Below are 24737 nucleotides of genomic sequence, written 5' to 3'. Positions count from 1 at the left end.
TATATAAACTCTAAAAGGAATGGGATGAATCAGAATGGTCAATTTGATATCAATGGTTTGTAGATGATCATTCTCAGATAGCTGCCGAACAAAATGAGTATTTTGCATCTACATTCACACATGAGGAGTTATTCAAGGAGGAGAGGGCCAGATATTTTATCAAACTCTAACAGCGAGTTAAATGATTTTGTAAAAACTGAGAGCAAAGTGATGGAGAAATTGTTGAAGTTAAACATAAGAAAGGCAACTGTGGTAGATGAGATCGATTTAGTTCTGTTAAAGGAGGCAGCAAAGGAAGTAAGCAAACCCTTAGCCATAATTATGAGACCATCCTTGGACTTAGACAAGTTCCCATGGACTGGAGATATGCAAATGTATCTCCAATTCACAAAAGGGGGTGACACAAGTAATTACAGACTTGTTAGTTTGACTTCTGTTCCAGGGAAAATAATGGAGTCAGTGATTAAAGAAGCATTGCAGGATCATTTAGACAAGACTGCAGCAATAATTCAGCCACAACAAGGGTTTGTCAAGGGGAAGTCTTGTCTGACCAATTTGATTGGATACTATGATGTGGTCACAAAGGAACTAGATGCAAAAAATAGTTTTGATACCAAATACTTGGATTTCAGGAAAGCTTTTGATACTGTTGCGCATGGAAGACTACTGTACAAATTGGAGCAGTATGGAATTAAGAGGAAGTTGCTACAATGGATAAAAGGATGGTTGAATGGGAGAAGACAGATAGTGGTGGTCAATGGGTACTGCTCTACGTGGAATAATGTTATTAGTGGTATCCCTCAGGGTTCGGTTTTGGGCCTATTGTTGTTTTGTATATTTATCAATGATATTGATGAAGGTATATCAAGCTTAATGTCAAAGTTTGCAGATAATACAAAGGTTGGCAGGGTTGTTAATAACAGTATACTGCTGCAATAAGATCTGAAAAAGTTGGGTAGATGGGCTGAGAAGTGGCAACTGAAGTTTAACATTGACAATTGCAAAGTACTGCATATGGGTAGCAGTATTCCCAGAGTAACATACCAACTGTGCGGTACTACAATCAGAGTAGTGGAGAATGAAAAGGACCTGGGGGTAATGGTACAGTCAGATATGAAGTTTTCTGAGCAGTGCAGATAGGTTCCAACAGTAGCTCATGGGGTCTTGTCAATGATAATTAGGAATTTTACTAGAAGGGGTAACGATGTGATTATCCCCTTGTATAAGGCAGTGGTCAGGCCACACCTTGAATACTGCATACAGGTCTGGAGGCTTCATTATAGGAAAGATGTTGAGCTACTAGAAGAAGTACAGAGAAGGGTAATGAGATTGGTGAGTGGAACAAAGGGTTACTGTTACCAAGATAGGGTTAAGTTCTGCAAATTGCAGAATCTGGAGACTAGTCACCTGCAAGGTGATTTTGCAGAAATTTGCCTTTAGCCAGCTGGTGGTTGATTGCTGGAACAAGCTTTCACCTGTCATTGTGGAAGTTGACAGCTTAAATAAATTCAAGGCTAAACTAGACAAAGTTTAGCCTTGAATGGTGTCTTGTCAATGATATACAGGAATTTTTCTAGCAGGGATAAAAGAGGTGATTATCCCCTTGTATGAGGCGATGGTCAGGCCACATCGTGAGTACTGTATACAGGTCTGGAGGCCTCATTTTAAGAAGGGTGTAGAGCTGTTGGAACGAGTACAGAGAAGGGCAACAAGGTTAATGAATTTAACAAAGGGTTGCTCTTACGAAGAAAGGCTTAAGTTTTGCAGATTACAGTGTTTGGAAACTAGGCACCTGTGAGGTGATCTAATTGAGGTGTATAAAGCCTTGAATGATTTGAGCATGCTCATTGCTGATGGGATTCTTCCTCTTGCTCAGAATAATCACCTGAGAGGGCATAAATTTAAATTGAGGAAAGACAGTTGTAGGATAGATGTGCGGAAGTTTACCTTTAGCCAGCGGGTAGTTGATTGGTGGAACAGACTTCCATCTTTTGTTGTGGAAGTTGATAGCCTAAATAAATTTAAGGCTGAGCTGGACAGGTATTTGGAATGAACAGAGGGGTGAAATCGGAGCGTTTTCTTTGGCAGATGGTGCATAAGCTTGCTTTCTTACATTGTATGCCTCTACTAATGCTAATGCTAGCTTGCTTTCTTGCATCATACACCTCTACTAATGCTAATATCACATTCAGTTTTGTGATATTTCAAATTGTATAAGTTTGTCCTTCAGTAGCTCAATTTTTACATTTTTTACCTAATTTATTCTTGGCTTATTGGCTATTCCTTTGGATTCTATATTTTAACTAAAGTTCACAGTTCTTTTTTTTTTAATATTAAAAAAACAATATGTATAATGTTACCATTAGCCAAAATTTGTGAGATTGTTATTTCAGTGATGATTTCAAGTAGAAAATTTTATATGAATATGTATACCATTCTGAAATATTGCAGATCTATGAATGTTTCAAGTTTTTCAAATGTAGAATTTCTTTCCCCTACACTACGTAAACATAATATCTGTCTCTCTGTTTGGTGAGTTGTTGTTGTTGTTATTTGGTTTTTAGGAGCATTAACAACTAAAGCCATATTGCTCCGGGGATATGCGGTGGTCATTCCCTGACCTTTCCACATCCTCCGTATTTGGTGGTCACGGGCTCGAACCCCGGTGTAGTCAAGAAGTGTGTGCTATGCACTGCCGCTCCTGCCCACCTGGCTACGGAGGCACCTGTTTGGTGAGTTATGACACATGCAATGCCCAGGTCTGCTTCCTGTATAGCTGTGTGTAGTTATTTGTTAAAATCTTGTGATAGGCCATTATATGAATAACTATGAACATAGCATTTGAAATTTAAGAATATGCATATTTTCATTTTCCTTTATTGGAATCTTGAATAGAAATACACCAGAACAGTTTGAAGAACAGAATGTTGGGAGCAATATTTTAACCAACTGCTCTAAACAGACAGATATTCAGTAGAATATAAAGAGAAGCTAGTAAAAAAAAAAAAAAACTGGGTTTTCAAACACATCTGCGCTTGAACATCCTTTATAAGACCGATAAAGGAAACATACTGCACGTGGAGAACATAGTGCAAGAAGAAAATCAAAATAATTTCCCACCAAAGTGGTACACCCTAAGTCCAAGTCTGGCGAACCTCTATCAAATGGGATTTTGCCCTGTATGATACACACTCTGGGTAATGGAGAATGAAAAAGCAGTCATTAATTGCACAGTAAGGTATATAGTTTTCTGGGCAGTACAGATGTTTCCAGGTCAGCTCATAGGGAGTTTTTCAGTAATATACAGAAATTTTGCCATCAGGGATAGCATTTTTTTAGCATTTAGCATTAGTAGAGGCATTTGATGCAAGAAAGCAAGCTTGTGCAGCATCAGCCAAAAAAATAAATAAAAAATAACCACTTCCACTTCACCCCTCTGTTCGTTCAAAATACCTGTCCAGCTGAGCCTTCAACTTATTTAGGCTATCAACTTCCACGACAAGGGATGGAAGTCTGTTCCACCAACCAACCACCCGCTGGCTAAAGGCAAATTTCCGCACGTCTATCCTACATCTGTCTTTCCTCAATTCGAATTTATGCCCTCTCAGGTGATTATTCTGAGCAAGAGGAAGAATCCCATCAGCATTGAGCATGCTCAAACCATTCAAGGCTTTATACACCTCTATCAGATCACCTCGCTGGTGCCTAGTCTCCAGACACTGTAATTTGCAAAACTTAAGCCTTTCTTCATAAGAGCACCCCTTTGTTCCATTCACTAATCTTGTTGCCCTTCTCTGTACTTGTTCCAGCAGCTCTACATCCTTCTTGAAATGAGGCCTCCAGGCCTGTATACAGTACTCTAGGTGTGGCCTGACCATTGCCTTATACAAGGGAATAATCACCTCCTTATCCCTGCTAGAAAAGTTCCTATATATCATTGACAATACACCATGAGCTACTGTTGCAGCCCGTCTGCACCGCTCAGAGAACTTCATATCTGCCTGCACAACCACCCCCAGGTCCCTTTCATTCTCTGCCAGTGTAGTACCACAGAGTTGATACGTTGCTCTGGGGTTGCTGTTTCCCATGTGTAGTACTTTACATTTGTCAATGTTAAACTTCATTTGCCACCTCTCAGCCCATCTGCTCAACCTTTGCAGATAATGTTGCAGCAGCATAGTGTCAGTAGTGTTCTTGACAACCCAGCCAACCTTCGTATCATCTGCAAACTTGGACATTAAGTTTGATATACCATCATCAATATTATTTATAAATACAGAAAACAATAATGGACCCAATACTGAACCCTGAGGGACTCCACTAAAACATTAGTCCACGATGAGCAGTGTGCATTGATTACCACTCTCTGTCTTCTCCCCCTCAACCTTTATCCCCTTTATCCATAGCAACAATTTGCCTCCAATGCCACCTGCTCCAATTTGTGCAGCAGTCTTCCATGTGCAAAATTATCAAAAGCCTTTCTAAGATCCAAGTATATAATATCAAAGTTATTCCCTGCATCCAGTTCTTTTGTGACTGCATCATAGTATCCAATCAAATTGATCAGGCAAGACTTCCCCTTAACAAAACCATGCTGTGTCCGAGCTATAACTGAAGTGTTGTCTAGATGATCCTGCAGTGCTTCTTTAACCAGTGCCTCCATTAATTTTCCTGGAACAGAAGTTAAACTCACAGGTCTATAATTCCTCGTGTCAGCCTTTGATCCTCCTTTGTGAATTGGGGTCATATTTGCACATCTCCAGTCCATGGTTACTTCCTTTGCTGCCTCCTTTGATATAACTGGCTAGATCCCATCCACCCCAGGTGCCTTTCTTGTGTTTATCTTCAACAATTTCTCTAGCTTACTGCCAGAGTTGAATACACCTCTGGCATTCCCCTCGCTGAATAACTCCTCATGTGTGAATTTTGATGCAAAATATTCATTTAGTTTGTTAGCTACCTGAGCAGGATCATCAACAGTTGACCCATCGATATCAAGTGGACCAATCTGATTCATCCCCCTTCCTTCTAGAGTTTACATAAGTAAAGAACTCTTTGCTGTTTTTCTTTGCATCCCTTGCCAAAGATTTCTCGTAATCTTCCTTCACCTGCCTAACCTCCTTTGTAACTTGGTTACAGATCAACTTGTAACTATCATAGGCTTCTGTGTCACGTGTTAATTTGTATGAATCCCATGCATTTTTCTTCTCTGCTATATGTCTCATTAGTTCATCTTACATCCATTTAGGCCTAAACCTTGAACAATATTTCTTAGTTGGTATGTAAAGCCAAGTAGCTTCCAAGATAAGTTCTTTGAATGCTTCCCATTTTGAATTTGCTATTGGGAACATCATCAGTTGGTCCCACTGTATAGAATTTAAATACTGTCTCAGTCCATCGTAGTCACCGTTACAAAAGTAATAACCCTTACCTTTACCCCTAATGGTAGTTACCTCTTTGAGTAAATCCCACTTCAGCACACTGTGATCACTGCCACCTAGTGGTTCATTTATCTGCAGATTCTTAATACATGAAGAATCACTACTGATAATCAAATCAAGAGTATTACTCCCTCTAGTTGCCTCCCAAACATGCTGATGTAGAAAACAATCATCCAATAAATCCACAAAAGCCTTGCTAGTGTGTGAGTGACCAGCATCCAAATTCCAGTGAATTTCTGTGAAATTAAAATCCCCCATTATAAGAGAGACTGATTTACTGGCCCACTCCATTTCCCTGTACAGTTTCTTATTATACTCATCAGAGTCATTACGCCTATAGCACACTCCTACTCTCAATTTTGATCTCCCAATGCTTATGTCACACCAAACTGACTCGACACTGCACTGTCCCGCGACGTCGACTGGCTTCACTTCCTTGGATTTTATGTATTTCTTAACTAATAGCATAACCCTCCTCCCTTCCTATCCTGTCTGTCCTTTCTGTAGACATTGTACTCCCCAAATTCCAGTTCTGCATTCCTTATATCTGCGTGACACCACGTCTCTGAAATCCCAACAATATCTGCCTTTAATGTTTTGAGCAATACCTCAAATTCATCAAATTTATTTACTAAACTCCTAGCATTGGTGTACACGCAAGTATACATGCACCTGTTCTTTTTCTTAGCTACCCTAACACAACCCATGTGTTTACTTGTACTCCAATGATTCCCAGCAGTCTCTGAAATATCCTGCATCTTATTTTCAAGGCCGCTGCTCATTCCAATAGAAGCAGTGCAAGAATCACTTTCACCTCTGGCTACTCACTTTCACCAGTGGCTACTGTTAATCTATTAGTCCTTGTATCCCCCCAATCTAGCAGTTTTCCGACCCACCTAACACTGCCTCGATAGCATCAGCAAACATTCTTGCACCCTTTCTATTTAAGTGTATCCCATCCCTGTAGAAGCAGTCTCTCCTGTTAACAAGTACAGACCAGGCTGAAAAAAATTCTACCCCTTGAGCCTTGCACAATCTTTCCAGGGCCGAATTGATCAACAGGTCTCTCATCATATACTCCCTCCTATCGTGTCTGGGCAGAATTGCAAACACTTTCAAATTCAACCCTAATTCACGGCTTTTTTTCAACAGTAACCTGTACTTGTTAAGTAATTCCGCCGGTCTCCTAATTTTAATATCATTAGTGCAAATGATATTAAAAGTGATATTAGTGATAAGGAGGTGATTATCTCATTCTTATAAGGTGTTGGTTAGGCTGCATCTTGAGTACTATACAGGTTAGGAATGCTCTTATTTGGAAACATATGGACCTGTTGGAATGGGTACAGAGAAGATCAACTAGATAATTGAGAAAAACAAAAGTATTCTTTTCCTGGTAAGAACACCCACTTTATTGAAAGAAGTAAAAGGGTGTTCTTAACCATAAAACCTGCAAATTGCAGCATCTGGAGACTATGCACTTATGTGACAATCTGATTGAGGTGTTTAAGTCTTTGAATAGATTTATTAAGCTCAATGCTGATAATCTTTTTCTCTTGTTCAGACTACACACGAGTGGGGGGGCCATAAATTCAAATTGTAGAAGGATGGTTACAGGATAGATGTGATGAAGTTTGGCTTAGCCAGTAGGTGGTTGATTATTGGAATAGACTTCCATTTGGTGTTTAGAGATGGGTACTTTGAATAAATTCTAGGAGGAACCAGACCGATTTTAGCAGGGATGGACAGGTGATATCAGAAGTGTGTGTTTTTTTTTTTTTTTTTTTTTGGCTGATGCTGTATTTTCATCAGCTAAATATAGCATTGCTTGTTTTCTCCATCTTTTGTGACTACTAATACTAATATTGCTTCCAGTGTGTTCATACTCTTCAGCCCCAAGATTATTTTGTGTCACATAGATATCTGTCAAGTACCTCCTGCAAAAGCATGAGCCAGGTTTCTTTTCTTCTCGGAGATATACCTAAAACTAAATGAATATCCTTGCTTGCATGATATCATTACTGTCATTTGGAAGGATAGATTTGGGGATGGGGTTTGTGGAGGAGTTGCTGTCCTCATGGCAAACCAGACCTTATTCCAGACTTTCCTACTTGAAAAAAGCAATAGAGGCAGTAGCAGTGAAACTTGTAGTCAGGTTTTTACTAACTGATAGCTCCATCTATTTTCTACTTAATACTATTATTCCCAAAGCAGTCCTCGATGATCCTATTATTATGTAATTGCCTTCTCCCGTATTATTATTATTATTATTATAAGAGGATTCAATAGACAACGTTCTGTCAGATACTCCTGATATTAATTAGCTTATGCACACTAACAGTGATCTCTCCCTTTTATATGTGAGAAGTAATGCCTTCTATACACTTGCCCATGCATTTTCTGCTATTTATCTATTTAGCTGTCCTCTTCTCTTCTACCTTCATTTTCTTGGGTGTGGATGAGAACCGGGGAATATATATGGAAGTGATCACTCCTCTATGATAGCCACTCTATTTAGGGGCATACCATTTCACCCCCTTTTAGGTTATTGCAGTGTTAGATTGATCAGGCTGGCTGGAATGCCTTCCAATGTCTGGCAGAATTTGACATCATTACAGTCAGTGTCAGGATCCTCTCAGTGATGCACTAATGTACAGCACCAGAAATGTTGTTCATTCCGCTGCAATCGCAATTTCAAAAACATCTACCCAATTTTCACTATTCCCAAACCATTGTGGAATGTAGAATGCACGACAGTAAAAAAGTACAGCACACAACTTGGGGATATTCCAGTGATATCCCACAACTACCAATCTCCTAGCCTTTAAGCATGCATGGTACAAAGGTCATTATGCTTTGAGCAAAAAAGAATCATGAATCCATTTGTGTATCCTTTATTATCCAGTTAACCAGCTTTAAGGTGGTCTGGGAAGTCCAGACAATGAAGGAAAAATACATATTCATCATGGAATATAATAAATGTGCTGTGCAGATTCAACTACAATAGCCAGTGCTCTTGGGGGAAACATCCCTGCAACATCTTATTTCCAAATTTCCTGGTGCTGAAACAGAAAAAGGAAAACCTTGCCGTGTACTTTTTAGTGTGGTTCTAACTATTACTAATGCAACTGCTGTTGGACCAGATGGAAGGTGTTTAATCATTTCATCGATTATGAAAGTATGCAGGCTGTCAGTTGGGAAAATTAAATAAAATTTTTAAAATAAGGAAAACGTCCCCATTTTTTCCCATTATGTATAAAATCCTTATGTGATTAAAAAAAAAAAAAAAAAGATCAGGTTTGAAATCAGCATGGTGAAATTACAGTAAGAGACTTGAATATTCCAGATGTGCTCTTTAGAAAAATAATGTTGTCCTTCTCCTTACTTGCAAAGTTTGATAAAATGTTGATAGGTGCAAATTGTATGGTTTCATCTTTATAAGCCATTTTTAAATGCTGCAGTTATAGCATTGAACACTTTCAGTAGTACATAAGAAGAACTACATTTTTCATTTGTAGAAGAATAAGAGAAATTTTATATTTGCTTATTTTTTTATATTTGTATTATATATTTTCTTATTATATTATATTTGCTTATTGCTGGAGAGCAATAAGCAAATATAAAATTAACACAAATGATTACAGTAATAAAATTAATTTTAAAAAAAGCACTTAAAAATTAAAACAAGTTCAGTGCAAATTTTGAAAAAAGACTCCTTCCTTTGAGAATCAGAGGATTGCACCCATTGAACATTGCCTTATATGGATTCACAAAAGTCAGAATTGAAAAATTCTGTAGATGTCAGATAACCATTAAATAATTTCCATAAATATATGGTTGTTTCCATAATCTAGAATTTATAAAACTGAACAAAGTAATGCCTAAACAAATGTACATGATGTTACATAAAGCAAGTAATGATGATGGGTTTTATTTCATTTTTTTTTTTAATAATTTTTTTCATTCTGGTTTAATTTTAATTTTAATTTTATAATATATAGAATAATTAACTCCATATTATGAAGAATAGAGTTATAAGATCATATTAATATTTTAAAGCATTTATGTAAAATTTTAAAATTCACCAAAAAAACTTATTCCTTAGATATCAAAAATTTATTGCAGGGGATCCTGCTGACATGCAGAAAACTCACCACTAAGGATTAAGGGTATTTAAGATTGTAGTTCTGGGGTAATGTGGACACAAATTGCACATAACCACAAAACACAACATAACTGTTGCAATGGTAAATTGGCAACAATAAAAACAGTTACAGTGAAGTTATAAGCTGTTATGGCATTGGCCATCCAGAGTATAAACAGAAATTTATATTTATTTATAATTTCTATTAAAATATCTGTGCAACAGATCTCTTACACAGCCGATGGCTTTCTTGCTTGACGGTGAATGGTCATTTCTCATTATTTTACAGAGGCAACCAACCTCTGAGAATTGTTCATATTAGTTGAAAATGGACTGGCAGGCCAGTATGTCCTTTTTAAACGTGCTGCAAGTAACATTAGTGCAATCGTCAGGGCTCACAGGGGTATTCAAGTGCATTGGGAATGGGTGGAAGTGTTTTGGTTATCCTTCGCCATACAGTTTTGACCACTTTGTAAAGCTGCCATCTAACATTTCTGACTTTTAGGATCGTTTGCGTGCACCTTTCAAATTAAATATATGGTTATTTTATAAACCATAGGGGTTTTTTTTTTTTTTTTTTTTGTTATCTGCAACATTCTGAGAAATCCTAATAAAAAATTTATCCAAAAATTTGTAACTAAATTTCAAATTATTAACCGAACTTAGAGAAATGTCTGTTTACTGTACTTTAATCTGCATTCAAAATGCCCTCTTTTCCTTGTATTGGAAATCTTTGAAAATGATTTCTACTTCTAATCAAGGTGATTCGTTGAAGTGACTTTTTTGCTATTCTTATATTTGCAGTAATACATGAGAACAGCTGATTGGATGAAAATCAGTAACTGTCTTAAAATGCATTATATTCATTGCAAACATTAAACTTCCTGATTTATTGGAACGTGGGTTTTTTCCCCCCTTTCATTTAGTATCCTCCATCATTTAAAGAACAGAATCGAAGTTTCAAATGGCAGTATTGGCTGGAACATCTATTGGTGGATTTTACCATTGAAAAGTAAGTATATAGCTTTAGCTTGGTAATGGTTATAAAATTGAATTTATTTATTGCTCTTCGAAAGGGTCTAAAAGTTGAGTTAGCAGTGCCTTTCAATAGTTCCCAAATAAAGTGTAAATGTATAAAGTGAACTTTATACTTTTAACTTTAACTTTTAAAAATATAAAGTAAATATAAAGGTGCATTTGTGCTTTAAACTCCTATCCTCATTGTGGTTATAGATGAAATAGCAAAGATGACAGGAATAGAGAGAGGTGATGAAAGTGAAAAAAACTTCTAAAAAATTTCAGTTATTTATAAGAAATATCTGAAATTATCTTTGATTTTAATATATATATATATATATATATATAAATCAAAGAGTATTAAACTCCATCCAACTACCAATCTGTGTACTTTTCCAATCACATTGCATTTTTGTCTACTTAAAGAGATAACATTATTTCCATTTTAACTGAGAATAGGAACCAGTGAAAAAATAACCAGACACATAAGAACAACAACCTTTTTTGATGATGGCACACTGTGTATGTGCTAAAAATAATTCCATACCCCATGAAGAATTTTGTAATTTGTCAACATCCCGTCCAATTAGAAAGTTTATTCTTTCATTATTTGATTTGCTTATTACTTTGAAATTTTCCAAAGTAAATCAGATTTCAAAATAAATTAAAAGTTCATGCTTAAGAAAATTTAAGGCCTTCACGCTTAGCAGGATGATAATGTAAACAAAATCATTGGCATTTATGTAAGTGATGATCTGCCATAATGTACAGAATGCATATGTCTGTTTGCTAAACTTAAATGGAATTAACCTAGCAGAATTGTCTTGGAGTGTAATTTATAATTTTTTTACGAAATTTAAAAATATATTTCATATTAAAAAATAATGTCATGCTATTCAAGGTGTAATCAGAAATTTCAAAGATTGAACTAATACAAGGGGCATTCGAGTTAACAGGTCTACAAATTTATTTCTTATAAAGTACACAAGGTACAGAGTTGGCACTTGCCTCACTTTTCAACGTAGTTTCCTAGAAGCTGCACCACACATTTTTCATTCCTGTTCTTCCTAAGCTGTGAAGGCTCGAGCAAAGTTTTCTTTGGAGGTATATCTGACCCACTTGTAAATGGCAGAAACAGCTGCCTGTCAGCTAGGAAATCTTCTGCCATGAAGAGCATCCTTCATCAGTGGGAACAACCAAAAGTCACTAAGTACAAAGTCAGGTGAGTATGGGGTTTGCTGAATGTTGTTTTCTTCTAAAAATAATTTTGCATATTTCCAGAACAATGAGGTGAAGCATTATCCTAATGGAAATGAATGTGATTCAGTCTATGGGGTTTTTTTTCCCTTTTCTTTTTTGGAGTGCCTTGAGGAACTTTTTCTTCAGAACTTCATATGAATGTCACGAAAGTACCCTTGAGTAAGGGCATGTGTAAGGATTGAGTAGGTGTAAGGATTCATCAATAACCCAGAAAATAACAACCATTGTTTTTTCTGCACTTGCAGCAACACAAAACTTTTTTTTAGGCAGTGGTGAATCAGTGTGCTTCCATTGGGCAGAATGACATTTCGTTTCTGGATTGAAGAGTGGAACCCATGTCTCATTCATCGTGACAATCAAGGAAAAGGAAGATCCATTCACTGTGGCATCTCAAGTGATCATTGCTTCAAGTTGAAACGACTCTTTTTTTTTTTTTTTTTTTCCTGAGAAAGCTGTGTTGGAACCAACCAAGCTGACACCTTGCTCGCTCTGAGATCTTCGTGGAGCATGGTATGCATGGATCCAACAACAATGGATGTGGGTTTTCAGTTACATCCATTTTTGATCTTCTGTCACCCAAAACCATTTCCTCAACCTTGTGGATGTTGGCTTCAGAATGAGTGGTTTAATGTCTTGGTTCACGTGCTTCATTCTCACAGGACTCCAGTCCTTCACAAAACTTACATACCCAGCTATGAACATTTTTCACATTGTAAGGCCTATGGGGCACACTTCTGACATTTCTTCTGATGGATTTCAATTGGACTTTTCCTGGTGTGACACAAAAATCAGATAATGATATGCTCTTGATAAGTGAAGGATGCCATTTTAAGTATTATAAACATAGTATACTGTTTAGGGTGCTGCAACCAATGTGACATACTGCCATCTTCTAAAAACATTCAAAATTTGGCAGCTAGACAAAAAGCAGTCCCATACATATACTTTGATTATTTTGTGAAAAATAAATTTGGTGATTTTATAACTTGAATACACTTCATTTAATAAGATTTGCCATTTACCACAACTTTGGTAAATGATGAAACTTATTATTAGTATTGATATATGATGCAAACTTATACAGCATCAGCCAAAAAAAAAAAAAAAAAAACCTAACCACATCATTTGTCCATCCCCTCTAATGATTTGTCTGAATCTTTACTTTTATTAAACCCATTTGTTTCCATAACACCAAGCTGGAGTTTCTTCTAAAACTCAATTATTCTCTGGATGAAAGCATATTTTTACATATCTATCTGCAGCCATCCTTTTTCAATTTAAGTTTATATCCCTTCATGTATTTTGTCCAAGAAAGAGTAAGGATTCATCAGCATTTAGTTTTCTCAATACATTTACAGTCTTAAACACTTTAGTATTTCTCTCCTGACTAGATGCCGCTGTTTGCTGTCCATTGTGAAAATTGTCATTTTATAAATCCTAACCTTACCAGCTATTCAGATGGATCTGCTTTGAAATGGTCTTCCAACTCTGCAACTTCTCGAAGCATACCCAATAAGTTCCTTCTTCTTCTTTTTTTTTTGTGTGTGTGTTGCCAGCAGTTCCTGTGCCATATTTAATATACTCATTTGTTGCTAATATATGACCCTGCAGTTGTTCTTTAAGCTTTGGAAACAAAACAAAAAAAAAAACAAGGAGCTAAATCCATAGTGTGTGGTAGCTAGGGAACCCTGTTGAATGAGAGCTTCGCAAGACAATGAAAAGTACTAAGTGTGCAGGGACATTGTCAAGATGCGAGCATCAGTTCCTTGAAGCCCAATTTTCCAAGCATATTTATTTTTGGAACTGTATCATGCAGTTACCATAGAACTTTTATGTAGTATTCATAATGAACAATGCCATGTGAGATGAATAAAATGATAAGCATGATCTTCACATTTCATCAAGATTGTCTTGCTTTTTTGGGGGCATCGGAGAAGACGGAGTCTTCCATTTGGAGGACTGGGCCATTTTCAGGTTGTACCCATACATCAATGGTTTGTCATCAGTAGTGACTTGATGAAGATCCTTGCATGTGAGCACTTTATACTCGCTGTGATCGGTTCTGAGGCTGCAAGGCACAAACTTAGCTAAAACGCATCACATTACCAAATCTTGTTAAAATTGATTGACATGTCCCATAAGAAATAAGTTTTGCTTTTGACTTCATACACAGTTAAAATTTCAGTAATCTTGATGAGATTCCAAATACAAGCAATTGAATCATTGTTTCTAGCCAATGATAAAAAAATGATTTAAAGAAGTAATTTTCTTAAGCATTTAAGTTAAAATGGATACACAGTGGGGTTTTGTCCATTATGTAAATTTTTTTTATTATTATTAGTCATATGGTATAAGGAAGCCTGAGGCTTATTCTTCACGAGCCAAAAAAAAAAAATTTCTGAATTACCCTGAGAGAGAGAGAGAGAGAGATAGGAATAATCATATCCAGCTGAGGACCCTGGATTTGCTAAGCCCATACTCACCAGATATGAGCCCCTGGGGTAAAATAAGGAGAGGGGGCACTTGGGACTGAACCGGGGACCTCTTGATTTATGACAGCATAAGAAGTTTTAATACAGATTTAATTACACATAACACAACATGACTCAGGTAAAAAGCCTAAACCATCCTTGGAGATTGCCAGTTAAGCAATTTTTCCAGTTTTGAAATCATAAATCACACTAAGCTAATAGAACTAAGCATGAATTATCATATGAAGTTCATATAACCTTTTAAAATAAGATAAAAAAAAAATGTAGAATGGTATATAGTTCAATTTTTGGATTTATTCTCAAACCATGTTTTTCTTTTTGTATATCCTTCATAAATCATAAAGTTACTAGAGAATATCTTGGAAGGTAAAGTGCCGAATTTGCCTCTGTAGCCAGGTGGGCAGGAGCAGCAATGCATAGCACGTGCTTCTTGATTAGACCGGGGTTCAAGCCCATGACCACCAAATACGGAGGATGCGGAAAGGTCAGGGAATGACCACCACATATCCCTGGAGCAATATGGCCTTAGTTGCTAATGCTCCTAAAAACCAAATAACAAACAAACACACACACACACACGCGCGCGCGCGCGCGCGCGCGCACACACACACACACACACACACACGCGCGCACACACACACGCGCGCGCGCGCACACACACACACACACGTGCAGCTTTATATTTCAGTAATTCTCTTCTATGACCTATAGCAGAGTTTTACAATGACAAATTCCTGACTGCCATGTAGTCAGTGACTTCTGCTTTCATTGCTATATTAATAATGCTAACAATACTAAGTAAATAATAAGGAAGGAATAAAATGCCAACACATGAAGTGGAGCATAGAAATTAATACGTGCATCATGCAAGCATACTATGAAATAACGAAGCTAGAGACCGATATGACAACGTACAGGGCGAGACTAAATACCAATTGGTTGGAACAATTCCCAGATATTCAGGTTACTGAACAGCGAATAGCAGACAAGAGAAGGACCATCGTCACGAAGAACCTGATAGCTCCTGCAATCTTGAAAAAAATCAAACAAGACATGAGTGATCTGCTACAAAGAATAAAGAATATGGTCAATACGGAACCAGAAGAGGAAGAACATACTACTACCGAACCAGAGCAAGAAGAAATACAATCCACAGCAGCTGAAGGTTAAAGCGACGAGGTCATGATCCAGAATAGAAGACGAGTGGAAGAAGGCCCTAACAGAATTCAAAGGAATGGATCCCTGACCCACATGATACCGAAGCAGAGCCCAATAGAACCTTTTGGAGAGTCACAGCCCACTTCAATTGGTAAATAATACCACATTTCCTCACAAAGTGCATTAGAAAAGGTGTGACGCCTAAGCAGTGGAATAATGCAATCATAGTTTTGCTGCATAAGAAAGGAGATAAATCAGAAATTGGAAATTATAGACCAATTAGCTTGTTATCCCACATCTACAAGTTGTTCACAAGGGTCATTACTAACAGATTAGAAAGAATACTTGATGAGAATCAACCGAAAGAGCAAGCTGGCTTTAGGACAGGATTCTCAACTATGGATCACCTTCACGTAATATCACAGCTAATGGAGAAAGCAAATGAATATAAAACACCATTATGCCTGGCATTTGTAGATTATGAAAAGGCATTTGACTCCATACAGCATAAGGCAATGTTTCGGGCACTGGAAAGACAAGGCATAGATACCCCATATATTATGATTTTGAAGAAAATATATGAGAGTGCTACCACCTTTATTAGACTAGACAAAGACAGTAGCAAATTTAAAATCGAGAAAGGAGTTCAACAAGGAGACACAATATCTTCAAAGCTGTTTACTGCTGCCCTTGAGGAAGCTTTCAGAAGATTAGACTGGTCGCAGAAAGGAGTCAATGTGAACGGAGAGTACCTAAACCATTTACGATTTGCAGATGACATTGTGGTCATAAGCCACGATCCCAAAGAATTAGAGGAAAATCTTAATCAGTTATGCACAGTTAGTAAGGATTTTGGACTAAAGATGAATATGGCTAAAACAAAAGTAATGATGAACAAGTATGCCACGGAAAGGGAAATAATGATTGAAGGAGCAGTAATTGAAAAGGTGGAGTCATATACTTATCTGGGACAAGTTATTAGCTGTAATAATGATAAATGGCTGGAAGTCAAGAGAAGAATAAATTTTGGATGGATAGCATTCAGGAAATATAGTCACATACTGAAAAGCAATATCCCAGTTTGTCTGAAACGTAAAATAACGAACCAATGTATACTTCCCACCATGACTTATGGAAGTGAAACTTGGGCACTCACAAAAAGAATGGAAGAGAAGCTGAGAACTACACAGCGAAGAATGGAATGAATTATATTGGGAATCAGACTGTTAGATAAGAAGAGAAACACATGGATTAGGCAGCAAACTCAAGTAAAGGACATTCTTATCAAAACTAAAGAACTAAAATGGTCTTGGGCAGGACATAGGTCGCAGAATGGTACCCAAGAGGAGTTAGAAGAAAACCTGGAAGACAAAGGCAGAGAGGGATAGATGAAATTCATGAGTTTTTGGGTAGTAAATGGATGGCCAGTGCTCAAAACAGAAGGAACTGGAAAGTTGCTGGAGAGGCCTTCATCCTGCAGTGGATTGAAAATGGCTGATGATAATAATAATAAAACCACATTTCCTCAACAACAATGCAACACTGGAGGCATGCACACAGCAGCAGCAGCCACTGGGATTAATGGAAGAGAAACGAGAGACCAGCAGCAGAAGAACCAAAAACAGAAGGTACTGCCAGCTTGGGAAAGAAGACTTCACCAGAAGATAGAACAATTAAGAATCAAGATAGGCCAATTGATCTAGTGCCAACGGGGTAATAGGAATAAGAAATTGATTTAAAAAGTGAAGAGCATCCTCAACAGAGACAACGTTCACAGCAAACAAGAGACTACGCTGATACAAAGAGGAAAATAAACAACCGAATCTTCGATGAAGACCAAAGAGCCGTTTACAGGAGTCTCGATGAAAACAGGAAAGAAGGAAATGGACACCCGAGCAGAAGATGATCGAGGAGTTGTGGGCCAATATATGGAGCAGGCGAGACATAACAGCCGAGACCCTGGATAGAACTACAGTGAAAGACAACCAAAGACGTACAAGAGATGCGAGAATGGGAGATTCAGGGGGAAAGAAGTAGAATAGATGATCAGGAACTCTCACAACTGGCAAACTCCAGGAATAGATAACGTCCACAACTACTGGTACAAGAAGCTCACTTGCACACACACACAAGCACCTGGTAGAGCAGTTAATCCAAATGATAAGGCTCCCAGAGACAACTCCAAAGTTTCTCATTCGAGGAATCACATATCTGAAGCCTAAAGATGAAGATACAAGGAACCCAGCGAAATACAGGCCAGTCACCTGCCTCCCAACGATGTACAAGGTCCTGACCAGCTGCATAACCAAGAAGATATCAGACCACTTGGAGAGCCAGAACATAATGGCCAAACAGCGGAAAGGATGAAAGGAGCAATTTACCATAGATGTCGCAGTTATAGACAAGCCTATAAGAAGCACCATAACGTATACACAGTCTACATCGATTAATGCAAGGCCTTTGATCCGTGCCTCATAGCTGGCTAATAGAGGTGCTGAACATCTACAAAGTCAATCTGATAGTGACAAACTTCCTAGGAGAAACGACGGTGAAATGGAGTACCACCATTAAGGTCGAGAACATCACAACCAGGCCAGTCCCCATCATGAGAGGAATCTTTTAGGGAGATACCCTGAGCTCACTGTGGTTCTGTTTAGCACTTAACCCGCTATCCACCAGGCTCAGCAGCAGAAAGTACGGATATAACCTCTAAGAAGGAACGATGAACCTGTACATCCTCACCCATCTGATGTACGTGGATGACGTCAAGTTCTACGTGGCAGCCGAGAAGCAACTACTCCAGATCACCGGAGAATTCAGCAATGATATTAGGATGGAATTTGGTCTATGCAAATGCAAAACCCATAGATTGCACCAGGGAAAATTAGTCAACTGAAACTACCGGCTGCAGATTGGTAAAGAGCTCGAAGCCATGACAGAGGGAGAGGCCTACAGATATCTGGGGATTATGCAGGCTCAGCAGTTACAGCAGACTGAAAAATACTATCAGAGACTGAGAAATCTGCTGAAAGCAAAGCTGAACAGAGGGAAGAACACAGTTAAAGCCATAAACGCCTATGCAGTCCCAGTGCTAACATACTCCTTCAGGGTCATAGATTGGACTAACACCGAGTTGGAGGGTATCATGAGAAAGACAAGAAAAAAGAAGACCAAGAGTCGCCAACACCTCCAAAAATCAGCCATGGAGAGACTGACAATTGCTTGGAAAGGACGAGGAAGGGGCCCTGATAGACTTCATTGAACAACAGAAAACAGCGATTTCTAACCTGAAGGATTATTTCCAGAAACACACAGCAGCACTCCACCAGGCCATAAGGAAGATAGACAAGTGGTATACCCCACTCAACCTAAGCAAGTTGTCCCCCTCCCACCCATACAGCACAATCGAAGCTGGCGCCTACGTAACCAGGTGGGAAGGAGCAGCAGTGCGTAGCACACGCTTCTTGATTAGACCGGGGTTCGAGCCCGTCACCACCAAATACTGATGATGCGGAAAGGTCAGGAAATGGCCACCGCATATCCCGGAGCAATATGGCCTAAGCTGCTAATTCTCCTAGAAAAACCAAAACAACAACAACAATCGAAGCTAGAAAGATGGGCAAAGAAGACACTCCATGGTCGACACTACAATGACTTCCATCAAGATCACATAGATAAAATTGCTTCTAATGCTTGGCTCATGAGTGGGATGCCCTTGCCCAAGACTGAAGGATTCATGCTTGCCATCAAAGACCAGGTAATCAACAACAGAATCTATAGAAAATACATTGCCAAGGAGCCCTGAGTGAACAATTACATTTGTCAACGATACCACCTGACTTCAGAAACAATCCAACATATCACCGAGGGATGCAAGGTGATCACTTAGACTAAGTTCACTTGTAGACACGACCAGGTAACCAGGATAATACATCAGCAACATTCGTGGTGAGGGGACTTACCAGTGATGTTGGTGGTCCTACAGATTAGCATCACTGGGATCCAACAGCCATAGCCTTGGTTCAATTCTAACATCAATGGAATCTGTCATGTTTACCGTGCGCTGCAACCTGGAAATTCGGAAAGGAGGAATCCATGACTCAGCTTCAACACACCACTTTGGCCTCTGCTTTGAAAGACAGGTGATACTGGATGACCCAGCAAGGATCAATCGGCTAGTTGGTTCACCTGCAAGGGTTAACCATGGCAATGCCATTCCCCTACCCTCGTAGTTCGAGGCACAGGATTCAGGCTGGCAGCAGTGTGGGTATAGTGTTTGGATAGCCCTGACATCCCATCCCGAGCTCATTTATTGCTTGCTGGGTAGTGGGTCACCCTTTCGGCTCTATAACCCAGGGGCTCACAACCGGTGAGTATTGGCTTGGCACACTCTGGGTCCTGAGCTGGATATCATCATTCTTCTCTTTCTTGGTGTTCCCTTATCTCTCTCTCTCCCTTCCAAGGTAATTCAGAAAAATTTTTTTAGGCTGGTACAGCATAAGCCTCAGGCTTCCTTGCCACCATATGGCTAATAATAATAATAGTGGATGGGAAGTCCAGACACTGAACAAATAAAAACTCCATGAATCCTGATAAAATTATTTTTTCCCTATCCGAAAAATTAGATTTTGACCCTGCTGATAATGCACTCTACAAGTGAGAAATTATCCAAAATGGTTTGGAACAGTTGGCATGCTCTGCTAAATCAGTAAAATGGCTTTGGTCATTAGATATCCAAAGCAGCCTCTTCCACCTTGTCTCTAATTGCTCTAACTCCATCATGTGACTTCTCCTTTAAAAACTGAATGAAATCAGATACATGCCTGATGTCTACCATCAGCTCTACTCACAACACCGAGCTGAACATTCTGACTTCTTGCCTGTCTATACAGATAGCTCGGAGTAACAAACATATGCGGGATCTGCTGCTATCTTTTCTGACTATAGTATATCTGAGCAGTTTCCCTCTGAATGCAGCATACACACTGCAGAACTGCATGCTATAGAGTTAGCCTTGGACCACATAACCTGCCAGCATCATTGGGTTATTATATATACTGATTCGTTGAACGGACTACAGGCTCTAACAGCAATGAGACACAACAGTTATCCAATCCTGTCCCAGATTAAGCAGATGATTTGCTCTCTCTGTGAAGGCTGATTCGACATCTGCTTCTGCTGGATCCCCAGCCACATCAGCATTATTGGAAATGATTTGACTGATAACGCAGCCAAATCGGTGAATAACAGTCCCCTATACGGACTGCAGGCAAATACTCCGTAACAAGATTTATTCTCAGTGGCAAGACTTGTGGCATGGGCAGATAACAAACAAACTGTATCAAATTAAGCCTGTAATCAAACCATGTGTCATGGTTTGATTACAGGCTTAGTCTGCACAGGGATCGTAAAGAGGAAATTGTTCTTGTTCAGCTTCGCACAGGACATAGTCATCTGACACATTCTTTTCTGCTGAAGGCTGATGACACTCCTGTGTGTGAGCACACATGACACCGTTTTATCTATCACGCATGTTTTAACAGACTGTCCAAATTTGGGAACGGCTTATTACTTTTAACCAGTTTTTATCTCAGTCAAATTTTATCTGACAATGACTGTGTCTCAGTAGTTTTTAACTTTTTACTTGCTGTAAATATATATATATAGATGTATATAAAATTGGAAGTATATTTTTGCCCTTATATTTATTTATACATATATACAACTTTTGACGAGGTAACCTTTTTCGTGTGTTAGCAAGATCTTAATCTTTTTTCTAAATTTAAATTATTCCTGGTGCATTATATAACCTTTAATGGTTTTGTGCCATAAAAAAACAACGAATCAAATCAAAGAGGTTATATCCATACTTCCTGTGTTTTTTTTTTTTTTTAGGCCCTTGCCACTGAAATCTTCGGAAACTGGGTGGCAGAGCCTGCCAGAGTACCAAAATAATCTATCTACTAAGTGTACCTGACCTCCCTAATTGTGGCTAAGTGTGGACAATGGTAGGTCCCACTAGGGGTGCAACAGAAGTTTTCCACTTTTTGGTATTGACTTCGTAGATCTTCAGCATCGGTTATTGGCCAGCAATGAGGCACAAAGTCAAATGCCTTGCAGTAATCAATGTAGGCCGTGTACAGGTTGTTCTGCTTCTTGTAGGCTTGCTCTATTACTGCGGCATCAATGGTTAATTACTCCTTGAATCCTTTACTCATCTGCTTGCATCCGTTCTGCTGTACAGCCATGATGTTCTGGTTCTTCAAGTGATCTGATATCATTTTGGTTATGCAGCTAGTTAGGATCTTGTACATTGTTGGAAGACAGGAGATTGACTTGTATTTCACCGGGGTTTCTTGTATCTTGGTCTTTATTCTTCAGATATGTGTGATGCCTTGAGTAAGAAACTCTTGGATTGTCCCTGGGCACTAATCATTCAGGTGAATTTCTGTGCTAGGTGCTTGTGTATGCAAATAAGCTTCTTGTATAATTGTGGTCATTATCTATCCCTAGGATTTGCCAGTTGTGGGACATCCTAATTAACTGTAGTACTTCTAGTTCTGTCCTGGAGTCTCGGCTGTTTTGTCTTACTTCACTACTGCATGTGTTGCCCCAGAACCAAGAGTTAGACCACACTTGGAATAATGTGTTCAAGTACTGAGACCGCACCTACCTTACCACACCGTGCTTCTTTGAAGGGTCCAAAGGCGGTTATTATTTTTATTTGCTTTTTCTTAGTAGCATTAGCAACTAATGCCATATTGCTCCGGGGATATGCAGTGGTCATTCCCTGACCTTTCCGCATCCTCCGTATTTGATGGTCACGGGCTCGAACCCTGGTCTAATCAAGAAGTGTATGCTACGCACTGCTACTCCTGCCCACCTGGCTACAGAGGTGCTCCCCCAAAGATGGATAACTCGCCTGGTGAGATTGGCAAAAGTATATCCATATGAGGAAAGAGTTTGAATGTGGGTTGCAGAGCTTGGAAACTAGACACCTTAGAGGAGACTTGATTGAGGTGTTTAAGGCTCAGAGAAGCATAAGTAAAATGAATGAGAACGAAATTTTCACGGTTATAAATGATTCTAAAACTAGGGGCCATAAATTCAAGTTATGGTGGGGGAAGAGATGTTTAAACTGGGTTGAAGGAAGCGTTATTTTAGCGAGTTAAAAATCATTAATGGAGTAAGTTACTTACGTAGGTGGTAGAGGCTGACAGTTTGGGGAAATTCACATGTCAGCTGGAGAATTACCTATGGGAGGAGGGAAATGCATAGGTTGTCTATTTCTTTTTCCCTTATTAATTATTATTATTTTTTTTAAGTTTCTTCTTATTGTTATTATTTTATTTATTTATTATTTATTTAATTTTTTTTATTATTATTATTTTTTTTTTTTTTTGACTCGTGCAGAATAAGCCATTGGCTTCCTTGCACCATGTGGCAATTGCTAATACATTAATACATGAACCTAATCCCACACTTGCTGAGTGGGATCAGGTTCTGCTTTCTCTCTTGAGGATGCTCTTCTCTTTTCCAATCAATTTCTTACTCCTGTTACCCCATTGGTCCTAGGTCAATTAGCCTCTCTTGATTTTGAATTTCTCTATTTTCTGCTGTAGTCTTCTTTCCCAAACATGTAGTTCCTTGTTTTTTCTGCTGTTAGTCTCTCATTTCTCTTCCATTGATCCTAGTGGCTGCGGCCCTGAGTGCCAAGCAATAGTGTCCAAGCAATTTTCCAAAGTGATATGTAGTGATCTTTCTAAGTGATTTAATTCTGTTTTCTTTCCAGTGCTTTTCTCATCCTCAGTTCTTTGTAAGTGGTTCTGTACTTAATAGACCTTGAGTAACAACCCAGAAATGAAAATCACCTTCCTTTTCCTAGTATATTTATTAATTTCTACACTGCCGACCGGACTAGCCAGGTGGGTATAATGCCTTCCTAGCTATCCAAAGGACGAGGTTCGAATCCCACCTCAGGCTTGGATCAGAGTAAAATGCAAACACTTTGGGAGGTGAATTATGGCCACAAGAAGCCGATGCGCCAACAACTAACAAAAAAATAATAATAATAAATAAAATAAAATAATTTTTACACTAAAAACTAACTTCTCCAGCTGCTTGGTCACTAGTTGGCACCGCTCCTGCCTCCCTGTGGTGGGGCCGGAAACCTGGTAGGAAAAGCTCTTACTCCCAGGGCTAATAGGAGCAGCAGTAGACTGCATTTCATGTCAACCACTACAGCCAACATGCTCTCAACATAGTGAGACCTGTAGAAATGAAGATGGTCTCAATCTTTTGGAAATAATGAAAAAGGACTCTAACAAATGGGAAACATTTTTTGAATGAAAAAGGACTCTAACAAATGGGAACCAGCTTTTCTGATAATGCATTCGCTATTGACTCAGCCGGTAAGAAAACTCTCTCCCTTTGTCATCCAGAGATGTCTCCAGAATGCAGCAGGTACACCAAAAATGTTGAGAAGGGGCTCCAGTCAGGAGATCTTTTAATTGAGACCTTGCAAGCTCGGCATTCTGAATTATTATTAATAATGTCCTCTGTAAGCAGAATCCCAGTCAAAGTCACACCACATAACACAATGAAATCCTTATAAGGAGTGATAAGCGAGTGGGATTTATTGAACATCACCAAAGAGGAGATAGTCATGGAATTACAAGAACAGAAAGTAGCTCAAACAAGGTGAATTATGGATTGGAAGGACGATAAGCTTGTCCCAACACATAATATTATATTGACCTTTAATACACCAAATTTGCCAACCTCAGTTAAAGTTAAAGTGCCATATCCGACCTTACATTCCAAACCCTTTAAGATGTTTAAAGTGCCAAAAGTTTGGTCACTCCTAGACAACATGCAGAGGCAAAACTACTTGTCCTAACTGTGGGTCAAAAAATCATTCACAAACAGATTGTACTGCAAAGGCTCTGGAATGTCCAAATTGCAAGAGCAACCATCCAGCATATTCAAAATCATGCGTTCTCTGGAAAATTGAAAAAAGAATACAAAAGTATTGAGAATAAGGTCGCATATCAAGAATCAAGAAAGCAAATAAAGCCAAAATCCCAATACACACATACACTTCTGCTACACGTAAGTGCCAAACTGAGGTATCAGTTCCGCCCAATACATCCTTTGCAGAATGGGCACGATCTATACTATCAACACATAAACCTACCACCAAACCTGTTCTAGTTGATAAAATAA

The 24737-nt window shown here is 38.6% G+C and overlaps 1 protein-coding gene across 1 annotated transcript in view; it reads left to right on the top strand.

Annotated features, from left to right (window-relative positions):
• The window catches only part of nonC (serine/threonine-protein kinase Smg1), a 1411261-nt gene that overhangs the window by 981562 nt on the left and 404962 nt on the right, over positions 1-24737 (top strand). Inside the window, exon 54 of the mRNA XM_090378365.1 lies at positions 10512-10597. Coding sequence (XP_090234491.1) covers positions 10512-10597 — 86 coding nt within the window. The remainder of the gene's footprint in view (positions 1-10511; positions 10598-24737) is intronic.

The sequence above is a fragment of the Mastigoproctus giganteus genome, chromosome 7 (assembly GCF_048544385.1).
Source record: "Mastigoproctus giganteus isolate SK-2022 chromosome 7, ASM4854438v1, whole genome shotgun sequence".
Lineage (NCBI taxonomy): Eukaryota > Metazoa > Arthropoda > Arachnida > Uropygi > Thelyphonidae > Mastigoproctus > Mastigoproctus giganteus.
Note: the sequence above shows the minus strand (reverse complement) of the source record. Positions and strands in the feature narration are given on the sequence as shown.